This window comes from Carcharhinus amblyrhynchos, chromosome 29, assembly GCF_965287045.1.
Source record: "Carcharhinus amblyrhynchos chromosome 29, sCarAmb.v2.hapA, whole genome shotgun sequence".
Lineage (NCBI taxonomy): Eukaryota > Metazoa > Chordata > Chondrichthyes > Carcharhiniformes > Carcharhinidae > Carcharhinus > Carcharhinus amblyrhynchos.
In genome coordinates this window covers 34092123-34119701 of record NC_137352.1, presented here as the reverse complement: position 1 = coordinate 34119701, position 27579 = coordinate 34092123, and the positions used below count along the sequence as shown (strand labels likewise).

The 27579-nt window shown below is 43.7% G+C and overlaps 1 protein-coding gene across 3 annotated transcripts in view; it reads left to right on the top strand.

Annotated features, from left to right (window-relative positions):
• nfrkb (nuclear factor related to kappaB binding protein) overlaps positions 1-27579 on the top strand; it is a 70648-nt gene that overhangs the window by 23172 nt on the left and 19897 nt on the right. Inside the window, exons 10-21 of one of the 3 annotated variants that reach the window (XM_080214727.1) lie at positions 2092-2197; positions 2621-2741; positions 7407-7484; positions 10544-10623; positions 12149-12192; positions 13007-13067; positions 15983-16157; positions 17589-17695; positions 18080-18203; positions 21849-21928; positions 25264-25472; positions 26597-26867. In XM_080214727.1, the coding sequence (XP_080070853.1) occupies positions 2092-2197; positions 2621-2741; positions 7407-7484; positions 10544-10623; positions 12149-12192; positions 13007-13067; positions 15983-16157; positions 17589-17695; positions 18080-18203; positions 21849-21928; positions 25264-25472; positions 26597-26867 (1456 nt within the window). Of the gene's footprint in view, positions 1-2091; positions 2198-2620; positions 2748-7406; positions 7485-10543; positions 10624-12148; positions 12193-13006; positions 13068-15982; positions 16158-17588; positions 17696-18079; positions 18204-21848; positions 21929-25263; positions 25473-26596; positions 26868-27579 lie in introns of all 3 variants that reach the window. The other 2 variants (XM_080214726.1, XM_080214725.1) reach the window with 2 other exon arrangements.

Here is a 27579-nt window from a genome sequence, read left to right as displayed (position 1 = left end):
TGATCCCTGTTATAGTGAGCACAGGCCCAATCTCAGCATCAAGAGTGTTCCAGTTACTGTGTTACACTCCTAGGATTCCTCCGATTAAAGCATACAGCCTGTGTGGCCGCTGCCCAGGGCTCTGGCTGCTGTCCGGTGTTCTGGGTGCTGGAGATGGTGAAGGGTGAATTGTGTTTCAGCAGTTGGTTTAAAGGAAAAACTTTGACTGTAACCTGGTATTTGAAAGGCCAGTTTGTCCTTCCTGTGTCACCAGACAATATCTTGGAGGAGCATTAAAAACCTGAGCAGTAACAGGCTTCATCAATGTCGCCTCTCAAATCTGTAGCCTCACCCAGAAGCACAAGGGCAGCAAGTGCATTGAAATGCTCCCATATCCAAACTCCTCTTGGAATCACATTACCCTGACTTGAACATATGTCAATGCCCCTTCATCTTCACCTGGTTAACGTCCTAGAACTCCCCAACCGAGAGCAGGAAGGTGGCTCACCAGCACTGTTCCAAGGGGGCAAAGGCCAAGCAACACCAGGCAGGTGTAGCAGCAGTACCCACAATCCAAGAATTAATTTTTAAAAAGTTTGTTGACTTCCTGAGTAAGCTGTGTACACGGTAACCAAAGAAATGCTGCACAGAGCAAAGGATTCCTGCATTCATACAAAAAACCCTTTAACGTTGCAAACGTCCGGGGCCACTTCACAGATTATCTTCAGAAAGGGAGAGGCTAAGAGTTGTTTCAGAGAATGCTGTCAGTGTACACATATATACAGTATTCATGTAAGAACCAGTAGAACAGTATTTAAGGAGAAATTATAAAGCAGAAATTCAGAGTTAGAAGTGAGGCTGTGAGGTGTTTTAAAGACCAGACTGAAAAATCTTGATTATTTGGGGATGTGACAGCAAAGTAGGTGAACAAAGACAGGGCTGAAGAGCAAGCAGAGCAGTAATTCTTTGAGTGAGTCTGAAGGTAGTAGAGAGAAGAGGAGCCAATGTAATTTAGTTGTGCTTGGGGATGAGCGGACCATAACATGATAGAATTGTTCATCAAGGTGGAGCATGACATGATTGATTCTGAAACTAAGGTTCTGAATCACCTTTAGCAGCACGGTGGTTCGCACCGCTGCCACACAGCACCAGGGACCCAGGTTCGATTCCAGCTTGGGTCACTGTCTATGTGGAGTCTGTACATCCTCCCCGTGCCTGTGTGGATTTCCTCCGGGTGCTCCGGCTCCTTCCCACAGTCCGAAACACATGCTGGTTAGATGCGTTGGCGCTAAATTCTCCTTCCGTGAACCCAAACAGGTGCCGGAGTGTGGCAACTAGGGGACTTTGACAGTAACTTCATTGCAGCGTGTATAAGCCTGCTTGTGACAATAAATAAACTTTTAAAAAAAACATTGTAATAGGCCAGAGAGCCTGGCGTCGGGAGTGAAGAAAATTCTGGATTCTGTTATAAAAGATTTAATAGCAGGCTACTCGGAAAACAGTGGTATAATCGGACAGAGGCAGCATGGATTTATGAAAGGGATGCATACATAAAGCTAGTATTTTGAATACACTCCTGTAGATAGATAATTATTGTATTGAAAAATTTGCATTGCAACAATGGTGAATTGTGAGAATGATCCAAATAAAACACATAACCATAATTCGTAACGAAGTTGTAGACTATCTTTGAAATCAAAATAAAGAGTAATGTAATCAAAGAATTGCACAGTTACAAATATGGAAATAATTACAATACTGCAAAATATGAATCTTAATTTTCAGAACAAAAATGTTTCACGGCCTTTTGGCTAAGATCAAACGTCAGATCAAGCCCAGGATGGGATGCAATGTCTTCTGTTGCCAGCTTAGGTCTTGTTTGTTTCTTTTGTGAGGACCTTGAATTGGGTGCAGTTGGATTTTGAAGTTGGTTTTTGGAGCAAGCAAGGAATAGGTTTGGGTTTGCCTAGTCCACTCTAAACATTGGATTTGTACCTTTAAGGATGGAGTTAAATAAAATTGTATATGATGCAGCCTACTGTGTGCTGTTAAACTCAGGTGTTGGTGTGCTTGGCAGACCTTGTGGCTCATTCCTTTGTGTATTTTGTGCAGGAGTCTGGATGCGACAAAGTTGCCGGCAGTTCCTGGGATAACAGCCAGTTTCTTCAGTTTGCTGCAGGAGATTTTACTGGCAGAGGGAGAAGCAAGTGTGGCCGTGGTAAGTGGCACAATAGTCGAATTTAGAGTAACTTAGTTTCTGATTTCAAGTGTAGTTTGTAATCAGTTTCTCTCACTGTCTCGTTCTTTATCTCATTCCCTCTTGCCCATTCTCCCTCCTCCTCACCCATTTCCCCTCCATCTTGCCCATTCCCCCTCTCCAGCTCACCCCTGCCCACTTTTATGTCCTCCCCCCTACCCTTTCTTCTTCACCCTCCACTCCTCTTCCTCTTGGCCTCCTCTTTCCCCTCTCTCCTTTTAGTCTAGCCTTGTCAGTGGGTAATGCAGCTGGGCTTTCTCTGCTGCTACATTTTCTGCAAATATCTGTTATGATAGTGAGAGCTGAGCTTTCTCTGACCAGAGACCAGGCCACAGTGGCTCTCTTCATATATTCTGACCTTGCAGTGTGATTTTCTCTTTACAGATTGAGGAGAAGGTGCTGGAGTGGCAGATTGCTGCTCCTAGTACGTTAAACTCTTGGTTCTCGGACACCTCCAACTGGTCAGAACTGGTTCATTCTGCTCTCCGCTTCCTTTCTGGCGAAGGTGAGAGTAAGTCTGATTTATAATGAATTACAGTCACTCTCTAAGTGCTATTAGTCTTTGAAACTAGATCAAATATTGTTCACTTTTCTTTCACTGGCTATTATGCGTAACATTTCTTTTGCCCTACCTCTGCATTCCTCAGTGTCTGTGATAAGAGCTGAGGTGGTGGAACCTATGGAGGAAGTTAATCTAAAGGCCTCTTGTTAACCCATCCGGTTGTCTGTCTGCCAACTGGCTTCAGCTATGATTTTAGATCATATCTTCGCCTCCACTATGTGTATTTTTACTGGCTTGTATTATTCTTGTTTCTTTATTTCTTCACTTTGCAATTGGACAGCTGCAATCTCACCATTCAAATTTCATCTGGGAGACACTTTCTGTTTTTTCAACTTACACATTAGCAATCCCTTTGGCATTCTCATTGAGTCCCTACTGCCCTCCTAGATCACCTCTATTGTCCTATCCCACCCTGTCTCTCTTGCTCAAAACTCTTTTATCTTTCAATCTTGCCTCAGTTCTGATGAAGGACCATCGACCTGAAACATTAATCCTGTGTGGATGGATGCTGTCTGGTTGTCTGAATAATTCCAGCATTTTCTGTTTTTCATTCAAATCATTTATGGATATGGTTTTTTAAATTAATTTACTGGACACGGATGTTGCTAGCTAGACCAGTATTTATTGCCATCCCTGATTGCTCTTGAGAGGTTGGTAGTGAGCTGTGTCCTTGAACCGCTGCAGTCCCTGAGATTAAGGTTCACTCACAATGCTGTTAGGAACGGAATTCCAGGTTTGATGCGTGGTGTGCCTCGGGTCAGTGCTGGGACCTCAACTTTTCACAATATACATTAACAATTTAGAGGAAGGAACTGAAGGCGCTGTTGCCAAGTTTGCAGATGATAGAAAGATTTGTAGAGGGACAGATAGTATTGAGGAATTGGTGGAGGGGGGAGGGGGCTGCAAAAGGACTTGGACAGGTGACGAGAGTGGGCAAAGTGGCAGATGGAATACAATATGGAAAGGTGTGAGGTTATGCACTTTGGAAGGAGGAATGGAGGCATAGACTATTTTCTAAATGGGGAAATGCTTAGGAAATCAGAAACACAAAGGGTTTTGGGAGTCCTTGTTCAAGATTCTCTTGAGGTTAACGTGGAGGTTCAATTGGCAGTTAGGAAGGCAAATGCAGTGTTAGCATTCATGTCGAGAGGGCTAGAACACAAGAGCCAGGAAGTACTTCTGAGGCTGAATAAAGCTGTGGATAAACCCCAGTTTTGGACCCCATATCTAAGGAAGGATGTGCTGGCCTTGAAAATGGTCCAGAGAAGATTTACACGAATGATCCCTGGAATAAAGAGCTTGTCGTGTGGGGAACGATTGGGGACTCTGGGTCTGTACTCGTTGGAGTTTGAAAGAATGAGGGAGGATATTATTGAAACTTCCAGGATACGGCGAGGCCTGGATAGAGTGGGCGTGGAGAGGATGTTTTTACTAGTAGGAAGACTAGAACCAGAGGGCGCAACCTTAGGCTAAAGGGGCGATCCTTTAAAACAGAGATGAGGAGGAATTTCTTCAGCCAGAGAGTGGTGGATCTGTGGAACTCTTTGCCACAGAAGGCTGTAGAGGCCAGGTCATTGACTGTCTTTAAGACAGAGATAGATAGGTTCTTGATTAATAAGGGGATCAGGGGTTATGGAGAAAAGGAAGGAGAATGGGGATGAGAAAAATATCAGTCGTGATTGAATGGCAGAGCAGACTCGATGGGTCGAGTGGCCTCATTCTGTTCCTATGTCTTATGGTCTTATGACCCAGCGACGGTAAAGAAATGGCTATATATTTACAAGTCAAGATGATGAGTGGCTTGGAGGGGAAATTGCAGGTGGTGGTGTTCCCAGGTATCTGCTGCTCTTGTCTTACTAGAGGGCAGTGGTCATTGGTTTGGAAGGTTATAGAGTCATAGAGGTTTACAGCATGGAAACAGGCCCTTTGGCCCAACTTGTCCATGCTGCCCTTTTCTTTTTAAAGCCCCTAAACTAATCCCAATTGTCAGCAGTGGGCCTATTTCCCCCTATATCCATTGTACCCATGTAACTATCTAAATGTTTTTTAAAAGATAAAATTGTACCCGCCTCTACTACTACCCCTGGCAGCTTGTTCCAGACACTCACCAACCTCTATGTGAAAAAATTGCCCCTCTGGACACTTCTGTATCTCTCCCCTCTCCTTAAACCTATGCCATTTAGTTTTAGACTCCCCTACCTTCAGGAAAAGATATTGACTGTCTACCTTGTCTATGCCCCACATTATTTTATAGACCTCTTTGAGGTCACCCCTCAGCCTCCTACACTCCGGAGGAAAAATGTCCCAGTCTATTCAGTCTCACCTTATAACTCAATCCATCAAGTCCTAGGAGCATCCTAGCAAATTTTTTCTGCACTCTTCCTAGTTTAATAATATCCTTTCTATAATAGGGTGACTAGAACTGTACACAGTATTCCAAGTGTGGCCTTACCAATGTCTTGTACAACTTCAACAAGACATCCCAACTCCTGTATTCAATGTTCTGACTGACCAAACATGCTGAATGCCTTCTTCACCACTTTGTCCACCTGTGACTCCACTTTCAAGGAGCTATAACATGTACCACTAGATCTCTTTGTTCTGTAACTTTCCCCAACGCCCTACTGTAAACTGAGTAAGTCCTGTCCTGATTCAATCTACCAAAATGCATTACCTTGCATTTGTCTAAATTAAACTTCATCTGCCATTTATCAGCCCACTGGCTCAATTGATCAAGATGCTGCTGCAGTTGGAGATTACCTTCCTCACTGTCTACCATGCCACCAATCTTGGTGTCATCTGCAAACTTACTAGCCTTGCTTCCTATGTTCACTTGATCCTAGCTGCCTATGCACGTCATGTGCCTCTTTCTTCTTGTTGACCAGGGTCTCAATATCCCGAGTCATCCAGGCCTCCCGACTTCTCCTTTCACTCTTAGAGGAAATGTGTTTACCCTGAATCCTGGTTATGCCTGAGGAACCTTGATGAGTTCCTGCAGGGCATCTTGTAGATGACACACACTGCTGCTACTGGTCATGGGTGGTGGAGGGATTGAATATTTGTGGAAGGGGTAGCAATCAAGTGGGCTACATTGTCCTGAATGCTGTCGAACTTCTGGAATGTTATTGGAATCGCACTCATCCAGAGAAGTGGAGAGTATTCCATTACACTTCTGACTTATGCCTTGTAGCTGGTGGACAGACTTTCGGGAGAGAGGATGTGAGTTGCATGATTCCTAGCCTTTGATCTAGTCTTCTAGCCATAGTATTTATTTGACTCGCCCGGTTCAGTGTCAGTATTACAGTTCATGTCAATGGTAACCCTCAGGAGTTGACAGTGTGGGATTTGGCAATGGTAAAGCCATTGAATGTCAGGAACTGTTGCTTAGATCCTCTCTTGTTGGAGATGGTCATTGCCTTTCACTTCTATGACACAAATGTTCCTTGCTACTTGTTAGCCCAAGTCTGGATATTGTCCTGGTCTTGCTGTAATTGGACATGGTATACATGATGCTTCAGTATCTGAGGAGTCAAGAATAGTGCTGAACCTTATGCAGTCATCAGCGAACATCCCCACGTCTGACCTTTACAGGAAGGTTGATGAAGCAGCTGAAGACAGTTGGGCTTAGAACACTAAGGAATTCCTCCAGTGATGACGTCCAACCACCACAACCATCTTCCTTTCTGCCAGATTCCAACCAGCGGAGAGTTTTCCCCCAATCCCCATTGACTCCAATTTTGGTCCGGCTCCTTGACACCATACCGTGCTGCCTTGATGTTGAGTGCAGTAGCTCTCACTTGTTATCAAAATTCAGATATTTCATCTGGTTATTAGCCTGTGATGTCCATAAGATCATAAGAAATAAGATCAGGAGTTGGACAAATGGCCAATTGAGCTGCTCCCCATTCGAATGATCATGGCTGGTCTTGGATTTCAACTCTCTTTTCCCAACCTTTTCCCCATTCCTCGATTCCCTGAAAGACCAACATTCTTTCTGTTCCAAACCTAAATATGCTTATGTACCACAGATGCCTGCCAGGACTGTTGCTCCAACTACTAATCCCTCACTCAATTCCTCTGTCTCACTCATATTTCTTTTCCCTTTGTCTGAAAATACCTTGGTATTCCATAGAATCCTTACAGTACAGAAGGAGACCATTCATCCCATTGAGCCTCCACCTACAACAATCCGAGACTATTTGATACATGTTGATGAGAATGAAAGCATTGGCATGTTTTGTTGTTCCGGTTGGACTCATTTAAAGGACACTTTCTGTACAGTGAAAGCAAGTGAAGAGCTTGTCAGCCGTGGCTCTGAATCCAAAGGATTGAGGTTCAAATCCCACTCCAGGACCTGAGCAGGAAAATCTAGACTGAAATGCCAGTGTGCTGTTGTTTTTCAAATGTGATATTAAAGTCTCGAAGGACCAAATGGACTTCTCCTGCTCCTGTCTTCTATGTTTATTATTTTAACATTTGCCTCTTCTCTAATCCTCAATTAATTCATTGTCTTTGTTTATCTGTAGACTCTCAGTATTGTTGAGTTTGATTTTTCCGTGCAACAGTGCTTATATGATAATATTGATAATGTAATTTGATTTCACACAGGTGGAATGTCTGCGCTTCCCACTAACTTTGCACCATATGTAAACTGCACAGAACGAGGCCAGCTGTGGAAGTGGATTGGTGAGTTGGGGTTGACCATCTCGGGCAGTGTGCTGTCTTAAAAGAAAGGCTTTTGCTTATATGAAGGGGCTTCATATAACAGGCTCACTGTGTCTGACAGAATCCTCTCAAAGCATGTTACATGCACATTACCATTACTATGCTGTCCTTCATTGAACAAGAAGACAAGGAAAGGGAGGCTGAAACTATCCAAGTCATTGGAGTTTACTGTGGAGTTATAACAAGAATATTAGAATCAACAGCAAATTGTTGCAAAGATTCACTAGACAGACAGCAACAAGTAGAGGTCACAGTTTTGAGAAAGGTGGAGGGAATTGTGACTTTATTTTTAATTGGAATAGGAAAAACTATAAGAGATTTAATGCAGAGTTAAGAAATCTTTCATGAAGGCTGTTTCTGGTTAGTGAATCAGTAACAGGGAGGATCATCACAAGGTGAATGAAGTTAGACATTTTTCACATTGTGTTATGAGAATATGAATCAAATTGTCCACGTGATTGAGGCTGATTCCCTGCCCTCTTTGTTAATGTTCTTACGAAAGAGCTTTCGTAGAATCCCTACAGTGCAGAAGGAGGCCATTCAACCCATCGAGTCTGCACCGACCACAATCCCACCTGGGCCCCACCCCCATAACCCTGTGCACTTACCCTGGCTAGTCTCATTGACACTAAGGGGCAATTTAGCATGGCCAATCCACCTAACCCACACACTTTGGACTGTGGGAGGAAACCAGAGCGCACGGAGGAAACCCACACAGACACAGGGACAATGTACAAACTCCACGCAGACAGTGGCCCAGGCTGAGAATTGAACCTGGCGATGTGAGGCTGCAGTGCTAACCACTGTGCTACCGTGCCACCCCACATTTTGTGGGTATTGTCCTTCTCCCACTCGTCCTGTGGAGGGTAAGTCCCCAGTGAGGCAACAATATGGAAAAGGACAGTTGATGTGAGGCAATAGGGGAAAAGGAAACACTTGTTATCAATCTTGGTTTAGGCCACTACTAAAAATTCTGAAGAATTGTGTGGAACACGGTATTGGTAAATGAGCGAGTGTGAGGAGGATCTTACCAGATTCTTTGATGTGAATCTTGATCTTCACAATGCGAATCAGTCAGTCAGCTGGACTTTGACTACAGTGTTAAGGAATTGGGTCCTTTAAGATCGAAAACTTAGCCAAATCTTCCGTGGGCAGCACTATTCCAGTCAACCAAAATAAGAACTACAGTTCCACATCTGGATGCTACTCAGGCCGAGGTGAGAGAGAAGTTAACTGTTATGCTTGAGGAATTGACAGTTGAGAAGGAGGAGGTTATTTTTATTTAAAATTGATAAAGTTCTGGGACTGGCTGAGATGCGTCCAAAGATACTGAGGGAGGTGAGAGTGGAAATTGCAATGTCACTGCTGATAATTTCTCAGTCTTCCTGAGAACGGGGTGGTGTTAGAGGACTGGGAGTTGTGAATGTTACACCCTCGTTCAAAAAAAATGTGCAGGGATAAAACCAGCAACTACAGAGCAATCCGTCTGACTTTAGTAGCAGAGAAATTTCTGGAAACGATAGTTCGGCTCACTTTGACAAGTGCAGGATAATTAAGGAAAGTCAGTATGGATTCATTCAGGGAAAATCATATTTAACTTGAAGTTTTTGAGATGGTAACAGAGAAGGTTGATGAGAGCAATGTTATTGATGTAGTGTTTATGGCCTTTTGAAAGGTATTTGATACAGTGCCACAAAATTCTATCTCGTGGAATAAAAGGAAAAGTAGGCAGTCGGCTAAGAAATTGACTGAGTGACGGGAGGCGGGAGTAGTAATAGATACTTATTTTCAGATTGGTGGAAGGTTTGTAATGGATTTCCCCAGGGGTCAGTGTTGGGACACTTGCTGTTCCTGAGATATTTTAATGGCTTAGAAGCCGTGGTGTTGAGGGCATGATTGAAAGATTTATGGATGATAGGAAGATTGGAAGTATTGTCAGCTATGATGAGATAGTCTCGAATTTCAAAAGGACATAGACAAGTTAGTGAATTGGGCAGACAAGTGGCAGATTCAGTTCAATGCAGATAAGTGTGAGGTGATTCATTTTTGAAGGAAGAATACGGAGGAACAGTGTAAAATAAACGGAGAAAGTCTAAAGGCTTGTAGGAGCAAATGGATCTTGGTGCATATGTACATAAGTCATTGAAGATGGCAGGGCATGTTGAGAGAGCAGTCAATAAAGCTTATTGTATTTTAGGCTTTATTAATACTGGCATTGAAAACAAGATTAAGGAAGTCATATTGAACTTTATACAACACTAGCTCAGCTTCATCTAGAACACTGCATCCAGCTCTGGGTGCCATCCTTGAGGAAGGATGTGAAGGCATTGGAAAGAATTCAAGGGAGATTCATAAGAACTGGTGCTATGAGGATAGATTGGAGAGATTGGGTCTGTTTTCCTTGGGGAAAACAAGGCTGAGAGGAGACTTACTGAGGTTTTGAATATCTTTAAGGTAACTGACAGTGAAAAACTGTTCTCTCTCAGGAATAAATCAGGAATTAGAGGGCAAAGATTCAAAATCATTGGCAAAAGGAGTAAAAGTGATTTGAGAAAAGGATTTTTCCGTAGACAGTGGTTGGGGTCTGGAATGAACTTCTTGAAAGGGTAATGGCGGCAGGCTTGATTGTGGAATTGAATTCTGGTGCAGTGAGGTAGCAGTGCTTACCACTGTGCCATCATTCTGCAAATAACTGGGAGAGATAGCGGTGGGAAAACTAAAGAAAGCTATTATTAATATGTGGTAAATACAACTCCGGCCACATTGTCATAAGTATTTCTGTTTCAGCATCAATGAGGCATGTCATCTTTTCCTTCAAATTGATCTTGTACTATCTTCAGTTAATTCTCTCTTTGCAAAGATGGAGCAGCCAGAGTCACAATGAATGAGATCAAAGCAACTGTCGGAAAGCACTCTTGAGTCCTGCCCTATTTGTAAGCAGAGATTGGTTAATAATTAAGTTGAAAGATTGCTATTAGTGGCTGTTTGGTTTTAAGAATTTCCTTTTCTCTGTTGCCCAGGTTCTGGACGGGATTCAGAGAAGGAAATGACCTCGTTGTATCAGCTGTGGTTGGAGGTCAAAGATCAGACATTTCCCAAGGTACATTGCGTATTGTCCAGGAGCAGGAAGATGCCATTAGATTGGATATCCCCTTTTAAAGCAGTGCAGAAATGTTTGTCATTATCCTCTCCCTGAGGGCAGACCCCTCCATCCCCCCTCCCTCTCTAAGTAGCCTCCCTCCCTCCAATCCCCTCCATCTCAGAGCAGCACCCACTTCCCTCCCTCCCGCTTCCCAGTTCCCTCCCTCTTGGACAACCTCCCTGTGCCCCGGGACGGGGCCGGCCCCCGCCTCCCTGTGCCCCAGAGCGGGGCCGGCCCCCACCTCCCTGTGCCCCGGGGTGGGGCACTGTGCTCACATGCTACATTAGGAACTGGATCCTTAAGGTAAATCCTTGTCTTTTGCTCAAGCAAGTTCTACATCTCCCTGTCGCAATTAACATTGAGGGTCTCCTTGAATCCAAAGAATTGGAAAGTCCTCTTGCCCCTATTTCTCTGATGTGGCTGAGTCAGTGATATTCTTGCCTGTAAGTACCATGTTTTGGCTTAAAGTCTGACTACATGATTGAACATACAGGTGAAAGCTAACATTTTAGTTCAGTACTGAGGGGGAGTGCTGCACTGATAGAAGTGTTGCCTTTTGGATAAGACATTAGAATAACATCCTATAGAATCATAGAATCCCTACAGTGCAGAAGGAGGCCATTCAGCCCATTGAGTCTGCACTGACCACAATCCCATCCAGACCCTATTCCCATAACCCCACACATTTACCCTGCTGATCCCCTTGACAATCAGGGTCAATTTTACCATGGCCATTCAAATTAACCTGAACATCCTTGGACTGTGGGAGGAAACCCACTCAGACACGGGAAGAATGTTCAGACTCCACACAGACAGTGACCAAGCTGGGAATCGAACCCAGGCCCCTGGCGCTGTGAGGCAGCGGTGCTTGCCACTGTGCTGCCTATAAACTGAGGCCCAGTCTGACCCTCATGTTGACATCAAAGATCACGTTTACACACTTTCAAAAAGAAGCAGTAGCAAGTATTTGTTCCTTAATCAGCATCACAGTGCTGTTTGTGGGAGCTTCCTGTACATAAACTGGCTGCCGTGTTTCCTATTTTACAACAGTGACTAGACTTCCCAAGTAATTCATTACTGCTGGTTAGGTGCATCGGCCGCGCTAAATTCTCCCTCAGTGTACCCAAACTGGTGTTGGAGTGTGGCGACTAGGGGATTTTCACAGTAACTTCATTGCAGTGTTAATATAAGCCTACTATGGCACTAATAAATAAACTTAACCTTATTGGCTGTGAAACGCTTTGAAACATTCAAAAATCTTGAAAAGGTGCTATATAAAACAAGTTTTTCTTTAATCCCAATCTCTGCCTACTTTATTTTTTTGAATGAAGTGAATTCTTTCCTCTGGTTTGCAATCTGTGCCGGTTTTGTAATATTCAAGCACTGTCATTATTGGACTGCAGCTGTCCGTATTGGGCTCTTGAAGGGTTAATATTGGGTTTGGGCCAAGGAGGCTGTGACAAATTGCTTCTCTCTCCTACAGGAATCTGAGGAACTCGCAGACATCACACCCCCAACGCCCAGGGTGTAAGTATCACTGAATTCAGGGTTGAGGGGCTGCTGCAAATGAGGAACCGGACTATCAGTTGTGATGTTATCAATGCAGGAAGGGAGAGACTGTGAGACTGTACTCAGTGTAAAACTGCATTCACCCTCAGAATGTTATTGATTTGTAACTGACCTGACAATTGCTCAGGTGCAGGAGCTGTGTTTATGAAGCTTTGTGCTGATTGCTTTGAGATCAATGCTCGAAACATTCTCTTCGATTAAAGCAAAATTCAATTTGGATAATGAGATAAATATGAAATATTTCCAAAGTGAGACTAGCTTCAGGCTGTACACTATTAGAAAGCGTTCCCTTGACCATAGACGGTAGCACAGGGTGAATGATTGTCAGATACAGCCTGCAATGTCTACTGAAAGATCAGAACTCATATCCGGCTGCCTTTAGCCAATCCCAACATGGAGACAGAAATTCTTGCTCTATGAGGGAGTGAAGGCATACAGAGGATGTACAGGAAAGTAGATCAGCCATGATGTTATCAAATGGCAGAGCAGGCTCGAGGGGCCAAATGGTTTACTCCTCCTAATTTGTAAGTTTGTTCAAGAGCTGCTTCATTCACAGAACACAGGGAAGGGCATGGTGAGAATCTGTGGTTCGAATCAGCAAGCTGATCCTGGGGAAGGGTTCGCAATGGGTTGGAAGGTGGCAGCAATCCCAGGGTATGGTTCTGAGCTGTCCAGTGAGTGGATCCGGGGGGAGGGGGGTAGTGCCAATGATGGGGATTGGTGACCTTCTGGTGGCTTTGATCACTGACTGGTGACACTTGTTTAATCATAGGAGAACAGACTACGTGGTGAGACCCAGTACTGGAGATGAAAAGCGCGTTTTCCAAGAGCAGGTGAGAATGAGGATTCAAATGAGAGATTTATATCAGAGCAAAAAACAGTACAGCACAAGAACTGGCCCTGGGGCCTACCAAACCTGCACAGACACGTGACAGCTTTCTAAACCAAAGACACTTTGACTCTGTGATCCGTATGCCCTTATTCTCTGCCTATTCATGTATCTGTCAAGATGCCCCTTAAACGTTGCTGTTGTATCGGCTTCTATCACCTCCTCTGTAGCACATTCCAGACAATTACCACCCTCTTCGAAATACAGCCAAGGCCTCAATGCTTGAATTGATCAGTGACACCAGGAAGTCCTTTGGAACAAAAGGACCTTGGCAATTTTGTCCATTGATCTCTGAAGATGGAAGGGTATGTTAGTAGGGTGGTGAAAAAGGCGAATGAGACACTTTCCTTTATCAATTGAGCCTTATATTACAAAAGCAGGGAAGTCATGTTGGTGCTGTATGAAACTTTGGTGAGGTCACAGGCTGGAGTACTTGTGCAGTTCTGGTCACCACATTATATGAAAGATGTGATTGCGCTGGAGGGGGCGCAGGAGAGATTCACCAGGATGTTGTTTGGGATGGAGAGAGGTTGGATAGATTTGGGTTGTTTTTGTTGGGGCAGAGAAGAATGAGGAGGTGATCTGATTGAGGTGTACAAGATTATGAGGGGCATGGACAGAGTGGATAAGGAGCAGCTGTTCCCCTTAGTTGAAGGGTCAGTCAGGAGTGGATACAAGTTCAAGGTGAGGGGTGGGAAATTTAGAAAGGATGTGAGGGAACACTCTTTGTACCCAGAGGGTGTTGAGAGTCTGGATTCTGCTGCCTGGGAGGGTGGTGGAGGCAGGTTGCCTCACACCTTTTAAAACCTATCTGACCAAAAACTGAAGTAGACAAGCCACATAAACACAATGGCTCCCAGCTCTGGTCAAAGGCTAGGAATTCTGTGGAAAGCAAAGCAGCCTACTTGATTGCTACCCCTTCCACAAACATTCACTTCTATCACAGGTGGGCGGTAGCAGCAATGTGTACCATCTACAAAATGCACTGCAGGAACTCACCAAGCTTCCTGAGGCAGCACCACCGAAACTCCCATCCACTGCCATCTAGAAGGACATGGACAGTGGGTACATTGGGACACCACAACGTGAAGGTTCCCCCAAGCCATTCACCATCATGACTTGGAAATATATCACTGTTCCTTCACTGTCACTGGGTCAAAATTCTGGAATTCTCTCTCTAACAGCACTGTGGGTGTACATACACCTCAGGGACGACTGTGATTCAAGAGGGCAGCTCACCACCACCTTCTCAAGGGCAATCAGGGACAGGCAATAAAGGCTAGTGTGGCTAGCGACGCCACATCCTGTAAATGAATTTTTAAAAATCATGATACTGTGCTGACTGTCTGATCATACTGTGATTAAGTGCATTAAGAAGTTTTCCTTTCCTGATGACCGATGTCAGACTGAGTAGCCTGTGCTTTCTCCCTCCTCACTTTCATAGCTGTATTACATTTGCTAACTCCCAATCTGCTTGGGCCATTTCAGATTCTCGGGAATTCTGGAAAATCGTGAACAGTGCACCTTCCAGCTCTGCAGCTATCTTTTTTAGAAACCTAGAAAGGAAGCCATCAGACGCTGGGGATTTGTCTGGTTTTAGACTCTTAAGCATGTCTCATGTTTATTTGTTGCTGATTATTAAAGACCTTAAATTCCTCACTCTCTAGCCACAAGGTCACCCTTTATTTCTGATCTGTAACTTGTCCTTCTATGTGAAGAGACACACAGCACTTTTATCCAATGTCACTGCCATTTCTCCTCTCTCTGTCTCTCAGAGATCAATCTTTACTTTAGCTTTTTCCTTTTTATGTACCTATGAAAGCTCTTGCGTTCTGTTTTTATATTCCTGGCAAGTTTGCTCTCGTATTCAGTTTCTTCCCTTTTGATCTTTGCCTGACTTTAAGCCTCTCATAGAGTCATGCAACGCCAAAGTGGTTTTTTGGCCCATCAAGCCTGCACTGACAATAACTGCAACTAATCCTATTTTCCAGCACTTTTCCCATATCCTTGATAATTATGATGTTTCAAGTGCTCATCAAAATAGTTCTAAAAGATTGTAAGGTTCCAGCCTCCCCAGGCAGTGCATTCCAGATTTCCACTATCGCTGAGTTATTTTTTTTCTTAAATCCCCTCCGAATCTCCTGCCCCTGATCCTGAAACTATGTTCCCTTGTAGTTGACCCCTCAACCAGTAGAAACAGCTGCTCCCTATTCACCGTGTCCATACCCCTCAGAACCTTATACACCTCAATCGTGTGTTCTTCTGCAAACCCCCCCACCCCCAGTCTTCTCTGCTCTAAAGAAAACAACCCAAGCCTATCTAGTCTCTCTTTATAGCTCAAATGACCTATCCAGGCACCATCCTAGTAGATCTCCTCTGTACCCCCTCCAGTGTGATCATATCCTTCCTATAGTGAGGCAACCAGAATTGCACACAGCAGTCTAGCTGTGACTTAACCAATGGTCTGTACAGCTCCAACATTACCTTCTTGCTCTTAGATTCTTTTAATCTAATACTAATCTTAGTGAGCCATGGATAGATGAATTTTTGTTTTTCAATGGAATATATTTGGTTTGAACTGCTACTTTTAAATATGTCACATTATTTACCTGCTGCCATATCATTTAGCTGATAAACCTTTGCCAGCTCTCCCCTCACACCTTAGTAATTGGCTTTGTTTTAGTTGAGTTGCGAAGACCTCTGATTGTAACCAACAAACGGCACAGCCTTCAGGAGATGGACATTCTTATATTGAATTTGTTCTGTAAACTCCGAGTGAGATTTCTAAGCTTATTTTAGCCTGTGTTATTAAGCAGTCTGTCATGAACTACAGCAAATGGTGTGTGGTTCTTTCCACAGGAGCGCCAGCGATACAGCCAGCCCCACAAAGCCTTCACCTTCCGAATGCATGGCTTTGACTCTGTTGTGGGCCCAGTAAAGGGAGTGTTTGACAAGGATCCGTCTCTCAATAAGGCACGCGAACATTCTCTGCTGCGATCTGATAGGCCAGCCTACGTCACCATTCTGTCACTGGGTGAGATTCTGAAACTAGATTTTAGAATTCAGGATTAAGCAAGGAAGTCTGGGGAAATGTTTTTCAATAAATTTTCTTTCCACACTAGCCTCCAAAACTTGTAGAAAATGGACTCTGTCCAGAATCAAATGGGAGGTAAATTCTGAAATAAATTGAAAGATTAAATATCTGTCCTGAGTTGATGCACTCTTGAGCAGAGTGGTCCACCTCCCTGCTGTGTGCTGGGGTAGGGGCAGTGGGGGGCAGGGTCTCCATTAACACTTTGGGAATGAGTCATTTTGAACAGTCTTTGCTTATGCCCTCTCCAGTGCTCTGCGTGAGTGCGAATGAAAGTGTGAGCTTTGGGGCCAGGGGATTGTGTTTAGCTTGAGTTCCTACGAATGTAGGAATTAGGAGCAGAAGTAAGTGAATTCAGCCCAGCTCTGCCATTCAATCAGATCATGGCTGATCTCTCCCTGGTCTGGGATCCACCTCTCTATCTGTTCCCCATATCCCTTTATCCCCTTTTTTATCAGAAATATATCTATCTCTCTCAAAACCATTTAATAATTCAGATTCCACTGTGCAATTGGGCAACGCATTCTTCAAATTCATAGTCGTTCCTCCTCAACTCAGTTTTAAATCTACTGCCCCTCAACCTATATCTGTGACCTCTTGTTTGAGATTGCCCCATGTGAGGAAATATTTGGTCTACATTTACATTATCAGTCCTTTTTAGTATTTTATATATCTCGATCAGATCCCCTCTCATCCTTTTCAACTCCAGCAAGTATAAAACCACACTGTTTAATCTCTCTTCGTACATCAGTCTCTTCATCCCTGGAATTGATCTGGTGAACCTCCTGTGAACTGGATTTCTGAGGATATTCTCCCCTCTGCTGAGAGAAGAATTTACACCAGGAAATGGATTGAGGGCAAAGTGTTGGATTGGGTGGAGGTGCATATGTCTTGGAGAAGATGTGCAGCTGTTGGGTTGTGTGAACACCTTTGTGTTGCCGCCTCAAGTGTGAATGAGTTTGATGTTGCTGATTATGAAATTGTTTTGTGTGGATTTGTGGAAAATTTTACGCAATGGCTACTTCAAATCTGAACTAAAATCTGACCATGAATGAAATGGGGCAGAATTCTCTCATCACCTGTGAGAGGAGAGGGATTGATATTTTGGTGCCAGTCTTGATAATCTCTCTGCCCCACAGATACGGTAAGACGCAGGAACACAGCAACTTCTGTTTCTGGTGTTGTGTCCAGTGGAGACTAAGTATCTCAGCTCACATTCAAATTGCTGCGTTATACAAATGTCACCGTGTAGTGTGGCAAGGAGTTGGCATAGTATTTCTCTCCACAAAACCTTTCACATATATCTCACTCTTCTGCCATTTCTGAGAAGCTGTTTATAATTTTGTGTGTAATGCAATGATTCATCTCCCACAGTGCGAGATGCTGCTGCCCGGCTTCCAAATGGGGAGGGGACCCGCGCAGAGATCTGTGAGCTGTTGAAAGACTCGCAGTTCCTGGCTCCCGAGGTCACCAGTGCCCAGGTAAAGGGACTGACTCAAACTGGAAAATAATCGTCTTCTTAGCTTAAATGAGGGACTGAAATATTCAGATAGACTGTAGGAAGAGGGAGTGTTTTGATTATTTACACAGTGAGGGGGGATCGGTAATCATGTACATGGTGGAGGGGAGTTGTGATTATGTAGATGATGGAGAACTTTGTAAGAGGAGAGGGTAGGGGGAGCTCTTGTATCCTATAAGCAGATAATGTAAACTTTAATGTGTGCAGTGGAGGATCATGTGGAATTGGAGAGCTGTAATTGTTGGGATAATGTTGGCTCGTTGAAAGAAGCTGTCCTTTTGTGGAACTTAACACTGGTCCCATACCTCAGCCTCCATCCCACACGTTAGTTCTTATCTTCTTGCAGATTAACACAGTTGTGAGTGGGGCTCTGGACAGACTGCACTATGAGAAAGATCCGTGTGTGAAGTATGATATTGGACGCAAGCTGTGGATCTATTTGCACCGGAACCGGAGTGAGGAGGAATTTGGTGAGTCCGCTGGTGTTCAAGTTATTTATTTGTGCATGTCTCTCTCATTTTTGGATGAACAAGTTTCACTTGGCCATTTTCGAACATGGTCAATCCACCCATCTTGTAGGAATATCGAAAGATGAGTGAGGATCCTGTCCTGATTGCCATCTAGTGATGAGGACTGGCCCAGACTCTGCCCTGATATCTTAGCAGTCTGTGATTCAATCGTTAGTTAACATTGGCTGGCTGCTACATTAGGGATGTCCTTTTGGGTATGACATCTGCAGTATAGGGCCCCAACTTCAGAGGGAAGGGCAAAAGGATCGACAGGTCAACAGTGAAGTCAGCTGTTACAGCCCCAACATTTAAGCTGGCAGCCTTCGTGAGATTATTGCATTGGTTGGGGAGACTCAGGAATATACCATTTATTATACTAGTATAGTATAGTCAGATACTATTGAGTATCCAACTATTTGGTGTCAATTGGGCAGCAGTCTGCCCTCAGTGCTCATCAGCTCTTCATGTTAACTCCACACTTAAAGGAACTGAAGCATTTGAGCTTTGAATTTACTGAATGGAGTGTTTTTTTTGTGGATTGAAAGAATCATCTATTAGTATAAAAGACTGAAGATATGGTTACTAAATTTGCCAAGGCAACAGATAAGAAGTAAAGTGAGATGTGAAGAAGACACAAGGAGGCTATAAAGAATATAGATGGTTAAGTGAGTGGGTAAAGATCTGGCGAGTGGAGTTTAATGTGGAAAGCATAAAGTTATCCAATTTGAGAGGCAAAATAGAAAAGAAACATAGTATGTGAGTACTAAGCGATAGCAGAGAGATCTGGGCGTCCAAGTGCATGCCTTGCAAAAGGTTAGTATGCAAGAACAGCAAGTAATTAGGAAAGCTAATAGAATGTTATTGTTTATTGCAAGGAAGGTTGAATACAGGAGTAGGGAGTTTATGCTTCAGTTGTACAGGGCATTGATGATTCCACATTTGGAGTAAATGTTACCGTATTGGTCACTTTATTTAAGAAAGGATGTAAAGCAATAGAAATACTTCAGACAAGATTTACCAAACAAAAACCTGGAATAGACAGGTTGGCTTATTCGGAAAGTTTGTGTCTGCTGGAGTTTAAAAGACTAAGAGGCAATTTGATTGAATCATGTGAGGCTCTTGACAGGGTGGATTTGGAGAGGATGTTTCCTCTTGTGAAAGAATCTAGAATTAGAAGCCACTGTTTAAAAATAAGGGGACACCTGTTTAGGACAGAAGTTAGTTTTTTTCCCCTGGGGAACTCTCTTCTTCAAAAGACAGTGGAAGCAGGATCTTTGAATGTTTTTAAGGCAGAGGTAGATAGATTGTTGATAAGCAAGGGAATGAAAGGTTATCCGGAGCAGGTGAGAACGTGGTGTTATAGTTAGGTTAGTATGATTTTACTGAGTGGCAGAGCAGGGCCAAGTGACCTACTCCTCCTCCTAATTTGTTTGCTTAGATGTTGGCATCTGCAAATTCACTGAAATTTCTGGGTCCTGTCTCGTTTGTTCAGGAATCCATTCTGTTCACCGCCAGTCTTGTGCTCACTGATCGATATTGGCATCTGGTCCACCAGTGCCTCAGAATTAAAATTCACATCCTTGTGTTCAAACCCTCACCTGACCTGCCCTTCCTCATGACTAATCTGCTCCAGCCCTTCAAGACATCTGTGCTGTTTCAATTTTGATCTATTGGTCATCCTTGATTTTAATCACTCCACTATTGGCAGCCGTGCCTTCAGCTGGAATTTCCTCCCTACGCCACCCTGTCTCTCAGACACTCTATAAAACCTACCTCTTTGACAAGGTTTTGGTCACCTGTCCAAATCATAGAATCCATTCAGTGCAGGAATATCTCCTTTAGCTTGGTATCGATTGATGTGTCTGAGATAATGTTCTATTGAAGCATGCTGGAACATTTGATTGTGTTAGGTTGGCACCCTTCCATCTGTGGGAGTTGATGGGACTGCAGCCATTAGTGGGTCAGGTGAGAACATCTGCTGCACTTCTTTTGATGGCTGAGCAAGTGGATTCTGGAAAGATAATATCTGTCACAGAGGCCACACATGAACTTGCCTTCTGCCAGTGGGTGTGGGATGATCTGTGCTACCCAATTCACAAGTCTGCATTTGGAGCTTCTGAAATCACTGGTCATCATGGAGACAAACTCCTGCCCACAGCTCTTGTCATCATTTCCATCAGTTACTAGCTGGAGTTTGCTGCTTGTCATTATTGATGTTGAAATCTTTCACATCTCTTTTGACAGCATCCTTGAATCAGAGCTTTGGACCGGTCTCTTGGTGTGGACTGCCTCCTCTATAGCATATCCAAGGGATTGAAACTGTCTTCCATACTTGCACATGCCCAAGCCAGTGAAGTTGTTTTTGCTTGATTAGCACTAGCATACTTGGCATGTAGGACAGGATGTACACAAAGCGATGATGGAGGCTTCTGAGAAAGGCAATTCCTACCTTTCCTGTCACCTTGGAAGGACTGTGCCACTATACACAATCAGATACAAAACTCCTCACTGATCCAGACTGAACACCGGCAGTATGTCCTGATCTGAGAACTTTGGAAATGCTGGCGATGCTGCACTAGTTCACCCACACAACTCTCCCTCAACATCAGTGTCAGGGACAGGGTGTTTTCTCTGCCTGTAATCAGGCTCAATAACACATCACTGAAAGCAGTAGCAAACTCTGTTATCTTGGATCTCTGATGGCAGAGAACCAATCTCTTGACGCGGAGATCAGCATTGGAAAGGCAACATCAAGTACATCCAATTAACAAAACAGTTCATGAAAAACAAGGAAGAATAAAACAAAATATTGATGGAAATCCGAAATAACAACAGAAAATTCTGGATAAATTCAGCAAGTCTGGTATGATAGCAAGTCCAATTTGACTGGTGTATGGAAGATACTGCTAGTCCTGCTGGGTTTTTCCAGCTTTTTCTATTTTTATTAATAATACAACAAACTGGCACCTTGGTCCAGCTAATCAATCTCCAAGTCCTGCATGCTCAGCACATTGCTGTGTAGCAGCAGTGCTGGCTAACTTACATCTACTAGTACTCGGAACTTCCATCTCCAGTGTCTAAGGTGCATTACATAGACAAAATCCCCAATGAAGCAGTCCTTTCCAAAACAAGCATACAAATGTGCATATGAATCAGGAGCAGGAGTAGGCCCCTCGAGTCCCGTCACCTGATGAAGGAGCAGCACTCTGAAAGCTTGTGATTCCAAATGAACTGTTGGACTTGAACCTGGTATTGTGAGGCTTCTTACTATATTCTTTCTGTAAGCAGTAATTCAGACATGGTCTCACCAACATCCAATACAAAACACCCTTAACTTTTATTTTCCATTTCTCTTCAATAAATGACAGCATTCCATTTACCTTCTTAATTACCTGCTGTGCCTCTATACTAACTTCTTGTGATTCACATACCAGGGCACTTTTCCACCCCTCCCTGTTGCCAAGGATACTGGTGATCCCAAGTACAGCCTATGAATATTTTGTATTGTTGATATTTCTGAAATATCTTAACTTCAGGATGATTAGCAATGATGTTACCTGTGAACAGATACTGAGATTTAACTTATTCTTTTCTCAATTATTACAGAACGGATTCACCAGGCCCAGGCTGCAGCAGCTAAAGCCAAGAAGGCATTACAACAGAAACCTAAACTGACAACCAAGATTGTGAGTATTATTTACTCAGGAGCTAAGAAAATTCCGGTGCCTCCCTCACCTCAAGGTCAAGGATTCGGGCTACCGCTGGGTTTATTGTGGGATTTGTCCATACTCATGCTATTCTATAGTGAGGTGACTTTGTCTTTCCTTCGCTGGCTACCAATGAGGACAAGTTCACACCACTCAGGCCCAATCAGTACACGCAACAGCCAACAACAATCTCAAATCTCATAGAATGTGGGAAGGTTATCTCAAGAAGTTGAATGACAAGAGGGGGTTATGCTTTAGGGAAACTACTCATTCCTGGGCACTACACCTCTGGAAGAATATATTACCTTTTGGACGGAACGTAGCTAAGCTTTCCAATGCTGATACTGTCCCAGCGATGGTTAAATTCTCGGGTTGCTTAGTTTTATTCCCTTAAATTTAGCAGGTTGAGGGTGACCTGATTGAGGTCAGTGTTAAAGTTTGAAAAGGATTCAATGGGATGGATAATTTGCTGTGCTACAGAAATCTAGAACAATCATTTTAAAATAAGAAAGAGGCCTTTTAAGAAGTGAAATCAAGAAACTCTTCAAAAAAAAAGTTCATGAAAACCTAAAACTCGGTTGTCAAGCAGATATTGATGCAGGGGTCAGTTAGAGCTTTCTAAAGCAAGATCAGTAGATCTTTGCTTGATTAGGATATCGAAAGATGGGGAGCACCAGGGAAATGGAATTAAGATACAGAGCAGCCATGATCTAATTCAACGGTGGAACAGTCTTGAGGGGCTGAATGGCCTATATTTATGTTCCTAGGTAATCCTGCAACGCATGGGCACTTCTGGTGCATCATGGCACTGGGTCCTGAACATCCAGGCACTCTTGTTACAACTCATCTCCTGATCTGGGGAAACAGCATTGTGTACAAAAGGGAATGGGTTCCATGACCAGGAACGAAACAAAGAACAACCCAGGACGGGAAACAGGCCCTTCGGCCCAATGAGCCCGTGCTGCCATCTTAACAAAGCATTTTCCTACACCTACCTTGCCCTGTGTGTAAGCTAACGGTGCCCCTATTGTAACCAGATTCAGGGGAAAATAGTGTAGGGTCAATTTGGTACACCAATCAGCCTAAAAGCACATCTTTGGGGTGTGGGAGGAAACCGGAGCACCCGGAGGAAACCCACGCAACCACAGGGAGAATGTGCAAACTCCCACAGACACCAGCCCAAATCCATGTATCTGCAAAGCTAGCAGTGATAGTCACTGAGCTGTTGTGGTGCCCATCTGCTGGTCCAGGTTTAAGCACACACAACGACGCAAAGCACTAGGCTACTCTCGAAACATCCAAGAGCAGCCCACGCACGACCCACCATGTACATGCCCCTCGTTTGACAACAAGGTAGACCGACACACCTGCGGATTAAAAGAGACAAAACATTAAGATGTAGTATTACATTTTCAGTATCGTCCCGAGGCTCTGACCCTTTTTAAAACTGTCGCCTATAACCCTCCATCCCTGTGTCACTCATGTGCCTATCTAAGTAAACCTTAAACAAGTCCAGCATGCCTGCCTCAACCACCTTACTTGGTAGCGCATTCTATACCCCCACGACCCTCTGTGTGAAAAACCTCCCTCTAGTATCTATATTATACTTCTCCTCCCTCACCCTTAGCTCGTGACCCCTTGTGATATTTGTCTCCAATCTAGGAAAAAGCCTGCTACTGTTGACTCTATCTACACCTTTCATTATTTTATACACCTCTATCAGATCCCCCCTTAATCTCCGTCTTTCTAAGGAGAAAAGCCCCAGTTTACCCAATCTTTCCTCACATCCCAGTCCTACCATACCAGGCAGCATTTTGTTAAACTCCTCTGCACTCTCTCCATGGTCTCCACGTCCTTCTGGTAGTAAGGTGACCAGAACTGACGCAGTACTCCAAATGCGGTCTAACTAACGTTCTGTACAACTGAAGCATTAGACGCCAGCTCTTATACTCTAATAGTACCCCAGTGTCTAAACTAAGGACTTCCTAATGACCAATAGGGATTGCCACGGTCTCCTTGTGTGGCCTGATCTGAAAGTGGCATTATCTACAGGAAGACACTGCCATTCTGGAACTGGTAAAAAGTCTGACAACACCAGGTTTAAGTCCAACCGATTTATTTGATAGTAAGCTCACTAGCTTTCGAGGTTTCCCTCTTCTTCAGGAGAGTTCAGAACTCTCCATTCACCTGAAGAAGAGGGAAACCTCGAAAGCTAGTGAGTTTACTATCAAATAAATCGGTTGGATTAAACCTGGTGTTGTCAGACTTCTTACTGTGTTTACCCCAGTCCAACGCCGGCATGTCCACATTCTGGAACTAGTCCATATCCTCGAATTAAATTTCAATCTATATGGATAAGGATTAAATACTTAGAAGATTGGAACTATTCCTATACTCAAATGCCTCACTATCCAGCTGATATGTACTCAATCTACTCTCCTCTGGGAACATTGCAATTGTTAAACTTCAACCTTTTCCTTTGATTTTTATTAGTCGATAATAATAATCAATCAGTTCGTCTACAACAGATTGAGAGGACAATCATCGATTTAAAGTTATCTAAAAATGACGTTACCGATGCTGGAAATCTAAAATAAAACAGAAAATGTTGGAAATATTCAGCATGTCTGGCAGTATCTGTGAAGGGATAAACAGTTACTGTTTCAGAAATAGATGATCCTTCTACAAAGTTTATCTGTTCCTCATATCTGCTGCACTTATCGTGTCATCTTGCAAGTCACTCAGACTCTGCATCCTAAAATATTATTTTCTCTAAGGAATCTGTTTAACCTGAACGAATCAACATGTTCTACTTCCAAAATTTCCCGAGGGAGCCTGTTAAACAGATTCACCAACTGCTCAGTTAAGAAATGTTTGTGCAGAACATCAAATAATCACATAGCCCAGAGGAAGGCCATTTGGCCCAGAGTGCCTGCTCTGGCTTGTTCTTGCCCAACCAACAAAAGCTTCATTTTCACTCAGCGTATTTTACCTCTTGATGCTGCTTTCTTGCTCTGCCCCTTAGTTTTGAATTCCCTCCGTAATTATACCCCAATTGGAACCGTACAATATTTGTTTACAAATCAGCTTAGTGCAAGAATATTCGTTTGAAAGGTGCTTTGAACAAGATCCTGTTTGTCGACCAGTCTGAGTTAATCAGAGATGTTGGTCGGCTGGTTGTTGAGCAGTCAGAAGGTCTCCAGCAGACAGGAGAATTGTCCATTAGTGTGAGGAGTGCCAGATAACCAGCTGCACTTTAATTTTCTTTTCTGCGCACTGGGAATGGATTTTTATGTTATATTTGTTTTCTCTAGAAGTCCTCTGGTAAGGAGAGCGTAACAAAGCTACCTCTTTCTGAGCAATCTCTGGGGTCCCAGGTGTTGGCAGATTCCAGCTTGCCTGTAACACCTGTGACTCCAGTAACTCCTACATTACCGATTACACCGACATCCCCACCGGCACCTACTGACGGCAACAAAGTTCAAACAACTAGTGCACCAGAACTCGTCAAATCTGGTCAAAGGTCAGTTACACAACAAAGCTGTTTTTAAATCTATTTGTTCAATGGATGTGGGCGTCTCTGCTCAGTCAACATCTATTGCCCATCCCTAATTGCCTTTGAAAAGGTGGCAATAAGCTGCGTTCTTGAACTGCTGCAGTCTCTGTGATGTAGGTACAGACATGGTGCTGGTAATAAGGGAGTTCCCCAGTGACAGCTCCTTCATTGTCCTCTAAACGTAAGAGGTGCCTGAGCAAACGTGTCTTCAGTTAGTTTTAGTTTAGTTTTATTTCACAGGCAAGGGCGTTGCTGAAGTTACTGGAGTGTTTGCAGCACAATATCCTTGCCCCAGCCCTTTGTGAAATAATATTAAGGAGGCATTTTGTGGATGAATAGGAAATATTCAATGAATGGTGGGACACTAGGAAGTTCTGTGGAACAAAGGTTCCATCTTTGAAAGCAAAAGGGCATATTAGTAGGGTGGTGAAAAAGGCATACAGGACACTTATCAATCGAGGCATAGATTACGAAGGTAGATAAGTCATGTTGGAGTTGCAGAGAACTTTGGTGAGGCCAAAGCTAGAATACAGTGTACAGTTCTGGTCACCACATTATAGGAAGGATGAGGTTGCACTGGAGGGGTTGCAGAGGAGATTCACCAGGATGCTGCTTGGGATGGAATATTTAAGTTATGAAGAGAGATTGGATAGGCTTGGGTTGTTTTTGTTGAGCAAAAAAGACTGAGAGGTGACCTGATTGAGGTGTACAAGATTACGAGGGGTATGGGTAGAGTGGATAAGGGGCACCTGTTGCTCTTAGTTGAAGGGTCAGTCATAAGGAGATACAAGTTCAATGTGAGGGGCAGGAAGTTTAGGGGGGATGAGAAGAAAATCTTTTTCACCCAGAGGGTGGTGACCATCTGGAATGCGCTGCCTGGGAGGGCGGTGGAGGCAAAGTGCCTCATGTTCTTTACAAAGTACCTGGATTAGCACTTGACACGTCAGAACATTCTAGGTATGGGCCAAGTAGGTAGGGAGGTTGGTATTTCTCATTTGTTGGGCTGTTTTGATGGGCCAAAAGTCATCTTTTGCATTATGAGATTCTGTGATTCACAACTGTTTAATTTGAGGGGTTTTCTTTATTTGCAGTGTTTTGTTGGTGTCCTCACCTACAATGCCTCAGCTTGGGAACCTCCTTTCTGGAGCACAGCCAGGACAATACACTGGAGCACAGACTCAGACACGGGTCCTGTCTCAGTCTGTAGCAGCTCCTCTACCTCAGGTCCGGGTTGTCTCCGCTCAACAAAGTTTAGCCTCCAGTTCTCACCAAGCCTCTGTGGTACAACAAGTCCAACAACATCAGCATCAGATCCGGCTCCCTACGGTCAGTGCAGCTGCTCACACTAAAGTACTGCCTCAGGTAAGGAACAAATGCACAGTACTGTGATTTACAGACATGTCGACTTAGAGAATACAAGTCTTCTGAAATTAAATTCCTTTCATCAATTTGAGATTGTTGAGTTTGCATTTTCTGCATTTACTGATTGTAGGGGGCAGTGGGGAGTTGTTTTTCTAGAATGAGAAATTGCAGCACCGATAGGGGCCCAGTCGGCTCTGAGCTGCATCAGGACTCACTCTTCAGCTGTTGCTTTCCTCTCATTTCCCAATGCTTTTATATTATTTTTTTAAAAAAAACGTTATATCCTCTATCTCAACAGAATTCTTGCTATTTAAGGTGTACTTTTTTATAATCCCTACAGTGCAGGAGGAGCTGTACTAACAACAATCCCACCGTAACCCCACATATTTACCCTGCTAACCCCTGTCACTAAGGGACAATTTAACATGGTCAATGCATCTAACCCGCACATCTCAATCCACACAGACACTGGGAGAATGTGCAAACTCCACACAGACAATGACCCAAGGCTGGAATTGAACCTGAGTCTCAGGCGCTGCGAAACAGCATTGCTAATCACTGTTTCGCCCCCAATTTACCAATGTACTTCCAGTTTTAGCATCCAGCTAAAATCCAGAATAGGAACAACGACAGAATGAATGTCTAATGCTGTTCTTATTTTTCACTATGCAGAAGTGAATGGGCTGCTTCATGATATGCAGTTGGGGATCAA